Source organism: Patella vulgata, chromosome 9 (assembly GCF_932274485.2).
Source record: "Patella vulgata chromosome 9, xgPatVulg1.2, whole genome shotgun sequence".
Taxonomy (NCBI): Eukaryota; Metazoa; Mollusca; class Gastropoda; family Patellidae; genus Patella; species Patella vulgata.
This window is the reverse complement of record NC_065887.2, coordinates 18,417,414-18,428,989: the sequence shown is the minus strand read 5'-3', so window position 1 is coordinate 18,428,989 and position 11,576 is coordinate 18,417,414. Positions and strand designations below refer to the sequence as shown.

The following is an 11,576-nucleotide window of genomic DNA, read 5'->3' as shown; positions in this document are numbered from 1 at the left end:
CTACTCTTTTAAACCTTTGTATACTTCCGCAATTTTTACCGCCCGTTTTCAAGCCTTGACAAGACTTCTGAAAAGGCAAAACATATAGACAGAATGCCACGTGAAATAATTACATTGCAGTTGGGACAATGTGGAAATCAAAGTACGATAGCCCAATTCTAATGTATTTTATGACTATTTCTGTTGATTACATGTCATTTGGGACTCGTGGCATTTGGGACTCTCGTCATTTGGGACTCCAAAAAATGACCGCGGCATTTGGGACTCGGGTATACGACGTTTGGGACTTTGGTACACGTCGTTTAGGACTCGGGTCCCATATACTAAACAGCTTTCCCTCCACCTGCTTGTACTTTTTCTTTGATGTCGCCTCAAAAACCCCTCGGACATCATGGCAATATCTAATTCTATCTTTGATGATTCGATAAAAAGTGGGGATCACGTGGCTAAGCGGGTAAGACGCTAGCTCGCTAGCTCGCTAGCCTGGAGGTCGGGTGTTCGATCCCTGCATTGGCCGAGAAAGTTCATCTAGTTTTTCCGGCATGGTTCTCCCTTGTCAGTGATGCAGGACGGAGTGGCTGACAAGGAAAGCTGTCTAGTCGTTCCGATGGGACGAAAAACCGAGGTCCCGTGTACACATTGGCGTGCACGTAAAAGATCCCTTGGCAGTTGGAATTCGATATAAGAGTAGGCCGTAGTGCCGCTGTCCTTCGCAAAATTTCCCTCATAGAACACTGTATGGCGTATGCCCGTCTTCATTAGCCCAAGTTAGGAGCAGAACAGTAGGACGTTAAACTCCATTTCATTTCATTTCGATAAAAAGCTCACAAATTAACAAATAAAATGGCACAGGGCCTCTGGAATTAACTATTTCTACATAATAATGTTTTAATTTCTTATAAATAAAAGACAACTAATAATGTTTTCATTTCTTTATTATTATTATTAAAAGACAACTAATAATGTTTTAGTTTCTTCATTATTATTCATAATCTGTCTTCGGCCATCATCTAAAACGAAAAAAGATAAGTAATTAAGAGTCCCAAATGTCGTTTGTGTTGAGTCCCAAATGACGCCAAGCAAGTCCCAAATGTTGTCAACTGGGTCCCAAATGTCTTTTGTGTTGAGTCCCAAATGACGTGAGTCCCAAATGACGTGATACCTTTCTGTTAGAGTTGTCGACCAAATATGAATATTCTGAAATTTTCATACAGAAATCACTAGACTATTATCTCTATACCGTACTATGAGTATGAATGATGAAAGTAGAGCCAGTACAGACAGGCGTATATGTGCAACACAGCACGTTGCTGGTGGTAAAAACTGGTGCCCTGCAAATTAGCCTTATTATGACCATTGCACTGTAAAAATAGACAAACGCAAATATTTAAGAATGCCTGCGAAACAAAGACGTAATGTATTGCCAGTATAGGCCTAATAAACAAATTGAAATTGAATTATAATCTTTGTAAATAATTAGAATTCAAACTAAAATATTTTAAAGTAAACCAGATAATTTGTATCCCTGGTTACCTGAAGTTTGTTTTGAAATATTCCATTACATTTGTACCGGCGTTCAAATGGACTGACACACAACTGTGTATAGCCATAAAAATCTTACCCCAGTAAAATTGACAGTGACAAATAATAGAGCTGAACAAATTAAACCTTATCCCAGGAATGATGCATTGTCAAAAATGACGAGGCCAGCACCAAAGTGCATCCCATATTCCCATGTAGTAATTAAGCCCCAATATATCATTCGGTGGAAGAGGAAAACATAGCCCAGTTGTCTGAGTTGACAAATTGGCATCTGATGATGATGATAGTATCTAGGATTGTCTATAAAACTCAAATAAAAAGAAACTTTTAGGAACTGGAACTCATAAAATGGATTGTTAGTTTGAGAATAAAATCTAGAGACTAGATTTTAATTTAGAAATATTAGTAGATATCAGTGTGTTACTGTTAACTATGTTTAGTTGTGTTTTTTAACGTTTTAAACTGACGGTATCAATGGAACACAAATCTGCTGTCTCAACAATTGTTCAACATAAACCCGTCACACTTTAAAAGTTAATTCAATCAACACTTTTATTTGTTACTTACTTTTACTCAAAGCAAAGATGGCATGGAAACTGAGAAAGCTTAGAAAGACGCTGGCTGCTAACGTCAAAGTCTTAGGTTCACTTTTGGTGTTGGCCAATAGCTCCTCGGGTTATTCTGGCATGGTTCCCCCTAGTCAGTGATGCAGGACAGATGGCCTAACAAGGACAATATCTACATATAGTCGTTTCGATGGGACAATTGAAATTCGAAAAAAGTGTACGCTGTAGTGCCGCTGTCTAGGCAAAATGTCCCTCATAGCAGACTGTATGGGTGATGTCCTTCTTCATTCAGCCGAGTCAGTGCAGAAAAGAAACCCTATTTCTTTTGAATTTTGTTTTCTGAGTGCTACATGTACATGCTGGCTCGAAAACTATGCCTAGATCTGTTTGAATAAAATAGAAAATCTTTGTCTCAAATTAATGTTATTCCTTCACCTAAATCTTGCTTTTCAGAAATTTTAATAATTTGTATTGTACATGTATAGATAAATTAGAGACTTGTCTAATGTTTTGTTTCCTTTATACATTTTAGTTGGTTTTGAGTTTTGGAAGCAGCTATGTGCAGAGCATGGTATAAGCCCAGGTAATAAAGCATTTAAACTTACCTTCCTTTTAAGGGAGCAATACTGAAAAATTAGTTTTACCTTGTGTATTATATAAATATCCTTAAAAAGTTTTACCTATCTATAAATATAATTACAGACTTCAGATTCCTAACTTTTTAGTGAATTGGAAATACATCATTCTAACATTGACATGGTAATGTAAATGTGTTAGACACCTCCATTAGAAATGAGTGAATGAATCAAAGAGAACGGAAAAGTTAAACCATGTACCCTTCATTTCATTGTAGTGGAAAAAGGAAAATACACATTGATTTCTGTAAATATTGAGATGTAATATTAATCAATTTAACCTGTATTTTGTTCAGTACATGGTTCTACTACAATGTATATAACATTTATTATATTCAGAGGGTATGTTGGAAGATTATGCTACAGAAGGAACCGACAGAAAAGATGTGTTTTTCTATCAGGTAACAAATAAAAAATTGTCATGGGAAGAAATAAATTTGGAGATTATTATATATATTATACCATGAAAAAGAATTATTTGATTTATTCTGAAGATTTATGATGATATGGGGGGCTGAGAGGTCTAGTGGTTTAACACATGCATATGAAATAATAAGGGCTGTCATTGAGTCAAGTGTAGGTGACCAGGAGGAGGATCGCCTGTCCAACCTCATGGGTTTTCTCTGACCCCTACGTGCAAGCGAATTTTGAAATAGCATTGAACCAGATGTTAGTCCCGAAAAGACCTAGTTTGTGTCGTGTGGACGTTAAATCTAATTTCTCTATCACTAAATTTCATGGTATCAAAATCTAATGACTGTTAAATTTCTATGTTAATTAACTTGACTGCTTATCAGATAGTATATAAATAAAAGACCCGGATATGATTTTTTTTTTTTTCATTTTATAAATAGGCTGATGATGATCACTATATACCTAGATCTGTATTACTGGATTTGGAACCTCGAGTCATTAATACCATCATGAACTCTGGTTACGCTAAACTCTATAATCCAGAGAATGTTTACCTGTCTAAACATGGTGGTGGTGCTGGTAACAACTGGGCTAGTGGTTACACTCAGGTACGTTAGAAACATGAAAATAAATATCTTTTGTATTAAACTTGCTTTTTTCATTCAAGGAAAGATTCAGCAAGTACAATCTATTGTTATGTATGATAAAAAAAATTTGAAAGTGAGACGCTTTCCATCATCATCAACATTGGTCAATGCTTAGGACAAAGGTTTTTTTAAAACTTCAATAACCTAACCCAATCATTATAGAACTGTATGAAACTTGGACATGGGCTTCGGTACCTGTACAGTAAATGCTTATGTGCAAATTATATAACAGTCTTTTGTTATGACTTTGTTCTTAGATTTCGAATTATTTTTGTTTCAGTTTGCTATGTTATTGACCATACCTTTAGGAGAGGCATAGCTTGATTTAGTAGTAATCTTCTCTGCCAAATACTCCTCTTAGGCAATAACAGAATACTAGTATTTTCCATTTGCTTTTACAAGACTCTTAAAACAATTGTCGAGTTGCCTAATTTGCATGTTTCTAAATTTGATTTCTTGTTCTAGGTTTATGTTTCGTAGGGAATAATCTTGATTATCTAGGCCTGTCATTGAGAACAGACAGTGAATCAATTTGCCCTATGATAAATGTGTAAGGTATATTTTGTATTTTATTAGGGTGAAAAGTTATATGAAGAAGTATTTGACATAATAGATAGAGAAGCTGATGGTAGTGATAGTTTAGAGGTATGTTTTCTATCTACCCTTCAATTAACTATTGGGGGGGGGTGTGGATGGCCAAATGGTTAGCGTGTGCGCTATGCATCATATGGTCTGTCATTGAGTCAACTGTCGTGGTTTCAATTCACCTCGCAGGTTTTCTCAGGGTTCTCCAGTTTCTTCCCACTGCGAAAGACCCCTACGCGCAGGCGAATTATTGAAGTAAAATTGAACCATGTGTTAGTCCTGAAATCACCTAGTTTGTGTTGAGGCAATGTTAAACCCTATTTCTCTATCTCTTTCAACTATGATCATTGTAATATTAATAGAAATGTTATTACTACTGTAAAGTAAAAAAGTTGTTAACACAATTTAAATGGATAAAAATTAATATGACAACCCCAGTATTCAGTAAAAGTGAACATGATGCATGTTATCTAAAATCATTGTACAAGGCTATTAGGATTTTAGAGGTGGAAGGATAACTAAGAGTTCTGAGGTTGGATACAGAGATATGTACGTCAGATAGTTACTGATATGTAACTTCCAATCATGTATCTCAAAATTTTCATGATCAGCCTCGTACAAGCTTTGGAGCAGGACATTGCAAGATGACTGAGGTAGACAGTGTTCAGTCAAACACATTTATTGGAAAGGCAGGCTTAGTGACAATTGTGATCTTTATGCATTTTTGGCAGAGAACCCAAGTGTAGTTATCTCCCTTTAGTCTCCAGATTATTGAGATATTTGTATTTTTTAGGGTTTTGTGCTTTGTCATTCAATTGCTGGTGGAACAGGATCTGGTATGGGATCATATATTCTAGAAAGACTTAATGATAGGTATGTGAACCATATGATGGCAGTCCATTTACATTTATGCATTGGTTTGAGGCACTTTCAATCCAGGTAGAACTGGAAAAAATAATTTTGTTGTCAGCTCCTCCTAGAAGTATTAACCTGTCTTCATTAGCCCAGTGGAGCAAGAAAGTAGGAGGTTAAACCCCATTTCATTTAACGGTAAAAACATTGCAGAATTGGTATGATAAGATATTTTCATTGTAAGTGATAGTCCCAATATTAGACCAAAATAATCAATTACTATATCTATACAAATTATTCTGACTGTAGTCTTCAAATAATTCATGTATGAGAATTTTTTTTCAGGTTTCCCAAAAAGTTGATTCAGACGTATTCTGTATTTCCGAATATAGAAGAAGTATCAGATGTAGTTGTACAGCCTTATAACTCTATACTAACATTAAAACGATTGACACAGAATGCTGATTGTGTTGTAAGTCTCTTTTTTACTACAAAGGTGGTTGTTCCACATTTTGAAAGCTCAAATAAAATGATTGAAAGAAAAGTATGAGTTTTAACATCTTAAAACTATACAACAATTATTTTAATCTTTTAGAGGCATTTAGTAACTGGATAGAACAATAAATTATAACACATACTTATGGAAGAACAATTACTGGTTTATTTAGGCCACGTTTTGAATAGTATTTGGATATGGTTATTTGCATTTGTGTTAATGTGTGCAGTGCAATAGGTAGTATTTTGCTTGGACAGTGGCTTTTTGACCTACATGTACTTCTTTTTGAATTCCATCTGCAAAGGATCCCATTACATGGTTTTCCATTTGATCTGTTACCTAGAACGCCTCAAACCATCTGAATAGCTCTCTGCATTGTAGGACTGTTTACAGTTCTATGGTGGAAAGGGGGTGCACAACTATCATGTGACTCTGGCAGTTTGAGGCACTTTATGTAGCATCAGTCCCAGGCTCTGTCCAAACTCCAAAGGCTAAAGAGTTATGATGAAAGACCATGGTTTTTCTTGAGTAAAGAGTAGCTCAATAATAGACCTAGAGGTGAAGAGAAGTGATATTTTACTCATTAGTTTCTAGTATTCACATTTCTAATTGCTCAAAGGCGTCAATGTTGACCGATATTTATCTGTTATAGTTCAACTTGATGTCCCATTTTCCTCAAAAAATGGTATGGAATAAAGAAATTTATAGCCTATGATTTTTTAAAGTGAATGTTTGATGTATTGTAGGTTGTTTTAGATAACACAGCATTAAATCGTATTGCTGCTGATAGATTACATATAGATACACCTACATTCGGACAAGTTAATCAGCTGGTAAGGAAACTTATTCAATCAAACAAATAATAGTTGATATCTTCATTTAAAGAGGTGTTATCATTTTTACAAGGAAATAAATTGATTCAAAACTCCATAAAAACCACTATTATAGGATATAATTTGTATCTCATTGACAAATGGGTCTATTCAGTGCCGGACTGGTGGGCTTTGGCCCACCTGTTAGGTCATTGACCAAGGCCCACACAAGTACGCGTTGAAGGCGCGAAACGAGCGTGCCGAAGGAGCGCGAACGTCCGAGGGGAGTCTGCTGGGGTTCTCCCCATTTTCCAAGCATTTCAGACCAAAGCAGAAGGCAAATTTTTGATTTCCTGATACAATTAGATAACAGAATGACCTAAGAGCACTATCATTAGATGAATTTGAGAATTCTAGTACACTTCTTTTTTTGTGTTGTTTGTCAGTCATTTTTTTCCTATCTTTTCGTTCTCCTGTCCTCTGTCCTGTCCTTTCCTTCTTTCTTTTCTTTCCTCCCCCTCTCCTTTCTTTCTCTTTTCTTTTTTCTTTTTTCTTTATAGGCTTAGGCCCACTTTTTTTTAATGAGCTTAGGCCCACCTGTGACGGACAGGTGGACAGATGGGCCCAGTACGGCACTGGGTCTATTTGTCCCATATTTTGTCTAAACTTTAATTTGAACATCTCGGATTTAAGTGAATAGTAAAATCCCAAATAATTATTATCAACCGCCACAATAAAAATTGCACTATTTTTTTTATCAACATTGTCTATTATGTTTGATATTTTGTTATAGGTATCAACAGTGATGTCAACCAGTACAGCAACATTACGTTACCCAGGTTACATGAATAATGATCTGATTGGGTTAATAGCATCTCTAATTCCTACACCTAGACTCCATTTTCTCATGACTGGCTACACACCACTATCTACTAGTTCACAGGTAATTTGAAAACCTTTGGATAAGCCAGTTCCAGATAAATCAGTTTCACATATAAATCATGTGGATGGAATATTCTGATTAATTTCCATGTGGTCAATTCTTCTTCGTCAGCGTGCTTCTGACGCGTGGTCATATTCAAATCTACATTCTTGACGTGAATGTTGCATTCTAAGTTTCAGGCACAACTGATTTAGCAAGCGATGGATTGGGGAATGGAAAAGTTTGTATCATGAAAAAGTTTGAGCCATGTTAAAATTTGGGTCTTTTCATTATTCAAACTGGTACTGCATTCCTAATTTCAGATGTCGAAATCAACTGTGTATTATTTTTTGTAGGTTTCACCATTTTGCTAGTTACAGATGCATTATGTAAGATTAGATAAAGAGCTGGCTGTTCTTGCTATAGTAGTACAAAAATAGATAATGCAAAAATTAATATATTGAGCGAGTTATCACTGTTTGAAGTTTTATCAAGATACGGCATAGATTGTTTATTATCCTAACAACTGTACTTGTTATTGTTATTTGAGATTATCATAACACCAGTACTTGTTATTGTCATTTGAGACTTTGCAATTTTTATGTTAAATCTTTAAATGGCGACTGTGTTTTAAACCGTTTAAATCTCTGACATTCAATGGTCTAGAGAGCTGAATATGAGCTTGTTTTGTGAATAAATGTCTAAATAATAGTTTATTTAACTTTTGAAGCCAAAATAATATAATGCATTTTTAAGTACTAGAATGTATTTTCTGCCTATAAATCCCACTGCTAAAGTGTTAATAACAATTTGGTTCTAGGTACTAATGTATACACATTTATTTGATAACATTGTTATTTTTCTTTTGTAGGTAGCTAGTGTACGTAAAACGACAGTTTTAGATGTTATGAGAAGATTATTACAACCTAAAAATATGATGGTATCAACACCAGTACAAAGACAAGCTAATCATTGTTATATATCTATATTAAATATTATACAGGGTGAAGTAGATCCAACACAAGTAAGTATATCTATCTATTAAATACAAATATTTATTTAATGGACTAGACAGGGTGGCTGTCTTATATAAGTCGCCCACCCCTTGCTATGACATATATACTTCCTAACTACAGTTTTATCCTTTATAAATACACTGGGACAAACTCTTCTGTGTAATGCATAAATGATGATTCTGTCACACATGTAAATTTGACAGGTTATCAGAAAATCGGTATGGATGTAGAAATTAAATACTGATTCAACTATGAATATACATCTACATTCCTCTTTCCTGATTACAGAGGCATCCCTATTGCCATGTTTTGGTGTGATGATTCAATAAAATTGATACTGGGACTGTCCTAAAGCATGTTCTACTGGTATTTATTTGCATAGTAAAGTTTTTTTCAGGAAAAATTTACAATCATGAAACTATACTTTTTGGTGTATGGACATTGGACTAGTATAGTTATGGACAACCTTTGCGAGATCCTTGCTTATCTGAAAACCAGAGATTGATGCAAGTGCAGTACTGATCATACATCTATTTTGTCTATTTTAGGTACACAAGAGTCTACAGAGAATCCGAGAAAGAAAGTTAGCAACGTTCATACCATGGGGTCCTGCTAGTATCCAAGTGGCTCTGTCTCGTAAATCACCATATGTACAAACTTCACATCGTGTTAGTGGTTTAATGTTGGCCAATCATACCAGTATTGTGTCTGTAAGTATTCTTTATCATTTTTCTCTTCTTTCAATTCAAGATAAAATGTGGTTTGGTGTATCCATGTTGGTATGACACCAGAATATTGGGTTGGGGGTCCAAGTAATTAGAGCACTAGACTTTTGACTAGAATATTCCCTGATCAAATACCGGCATGGGTGATTTAACAAGCCCATTTCAAATTTGCTAGTGCTGGTACCAAAACTGAGATCCACCCATGTAGACACAGGTATTCTCCTAAGAACACTGTAGACATTTGGTATTCAAATGAAGAGTAGGCAAAACTATTCTTTGTAGCATTGCATATGTGTCCATAAGTTAAAGGTCAATGACATTTTTTCTTTATATTTCATTATTACAGCTTTTTGAAAGAACATTACGTCAGTTTGATAAATTACGTAAAAGAGAAGCCTTTATGGATCAGTTTAAAAAGGAGAGAATATTTGAAGATAATTTAGATGAATTTGATAATTCAAGGGAAGTATTACAACAGTTGGTAGATGAATATCATGCTGCCACAACACCAGGATATCTTGGTTGGGGAACATCACAGGTAAAATTCAAATTAAGCATCAGGGCTTTGCTTTACCTTAATTATAAACTGTGACATTGTTAGTCTCAAAATTACTTGTAATTAAATGTTGAGATATTTTAGATTAAGCTTTAGTAAACAAGGCTCCAGGCAGAGCATTTGTTTTTGATTTGACTCATGTTGAAATGGACTAGCTGTAGAATTTATGTGTCAGTCAATTCCAATGGTAAAACATTATTAGTCATTTCAAAGAATTTAGCCCTAACATACAAATTTATAAGTTTTATGTGTATGGGCAAAGCTCAAATAATTCATTTTTATTTTGCTGACTACAAAGATCTCCAAAATGCTAATGCATCTTTAAATATTGTTGAAGATGGTCTTCTTGGCTGTGAAATAATATTGCTAATGTGTTGCTTTCTTCACAACATAACAGATTGTGTTCCCTTTCCTAGTCCCCAAATTTTTATCACAAGTGTGTATCTAAATGTGGTGAATTATGTCAGTATGACTCTAACTACAGTCTGTTTTATTTCAGACTGCCTCATCTACTTGAAGAAAAACGATCTGTCTGGATTGAATCTGTGATAATATATAGTGTTACATATACACTCAAAGATTGGTCTATATTACTAAGGGTGATAAACATGTATTTTATTTATGTGCTAGCTATAAGATGCTTATTGATCTGATGAGAATGTTCTTAAAGATGTGAATAACTCATTGATACTAAAACAGTAAAATTGTGATAAACATAACTCTATTTAAATGAAATGGGGTTTATTGTCCTACTGATGAGGGCTAATTAAAGACAGGCCCGCTTTAAAGAAAATACTCAAATCAGTTTGTGTTTGTATAAATATTACAGTTTGAACCAACGGGTGTCCTTATACATCAGAATGTTGAGAAAAATGACCAGATTTGACAACAGGAGTGAAAAATCAAAGCTCTATAAATGTACTATTCCTCTTTTAAATCTTGCATTAATTTATGAAAATGCATTAGTGCGTTACATAATCCAAATGGTATATTTGATTACTGAAATAAATTATTATACAAATTATAGATATATATATAAGGATGTGCTATGTCAGTCCTACATGATAACCGAAGGTATAACAACCCCATACATAATGACATCATGAAATTGGAATATTTTCTGTATTACCTGGACACCAGGACAGGTTAGAGCAATATTCTTATACCATACTCAAATCAAAAGTACTTTTAAATTGACCAGTTCTTAGATTACCGTGACCATCTTGATTTGATCTTGGGATACCCCAGATCATTTTGTGAGCTTTATCCATTGTTTGTTGATAAGTTTCTTGGTAATGGATTTGCTTAGATTATATTTTTGGCTTTTGTTAATCATCCAGTTTGTTTTTACTGTGTTGTGGTTATTGATAAAAGTGCTATGATGATTAATACCAAGACTTATTCATGAAAAATTAAACAAATTCGAACTGTTATTGTAAATAGGTAAATGGAATTGCTATAATAAATCAGTTCTTTCTATTGTTAGCTTTGTCTTATCTTTGATTTGTAATATTAAAACTAAGGTACATTTCTAATTTAATAAGTTTCAAAACGGTGTGACCTTTGCAAATAAAAAGCTATAGCTGATCTTACAGATTAGGTGCATTACAAATATTACTTTGACCACAAGGATCTGAAGACAATAATAAACTGTCCCATCTCACGCCATTTGTCTTTTTGAGACAGGGGACTGGGGTATTATATTGGGTACCTCCGTCAGCCTTTGAAAGGCACAAAGTTCATTTCAAAACTATAATATAAATGCTATCGATGATTAACTGGAGTTTCTGTTCGCCTAGTAGACACTT

The 11,576-nt window shown here is 34.5% G+C and overlaps 1 protein-coding gene across 1 annotated transcript; it reads left to right on the top strand.

Annotated features, from left to right (window-relative positions):
- The first annotated feature begins 3 nt into the window (after window positions 1-3).
- Window positions 4-11,253, top strand: LOC126831985 (tubulin gamma-1 chain). Its single transcript, XM_050562669.2, has 13 exons — window positions 4-142; window positions 2,641-2,691; window positions 3,083-3,144; window positions 3,598-3,765; window positions 4,381-4,449; window positions 5,183-5,262; window positions 5,587-5,713; window positions 6,484-6,570; window positions 7,343-7,492; window positions 8,343-8,495; window positions 9,036-9,197; window positions 9,559-9,750; window positions 10,268-11,253. The coding sequence occupies exons 1-13, from the start codon at window positions 94-96 to the stop codon at window positions 10,283-10,285; spliced, it is 1,368 nt and encodes a 455-aa protein (XP_050418626.1). The 5' UTR covers window positions 4-93; the 3' UTR covers window positions 10,286-11,253.
- Window positions 11,254-11,576: the final 323 nt, after the last annotated feature.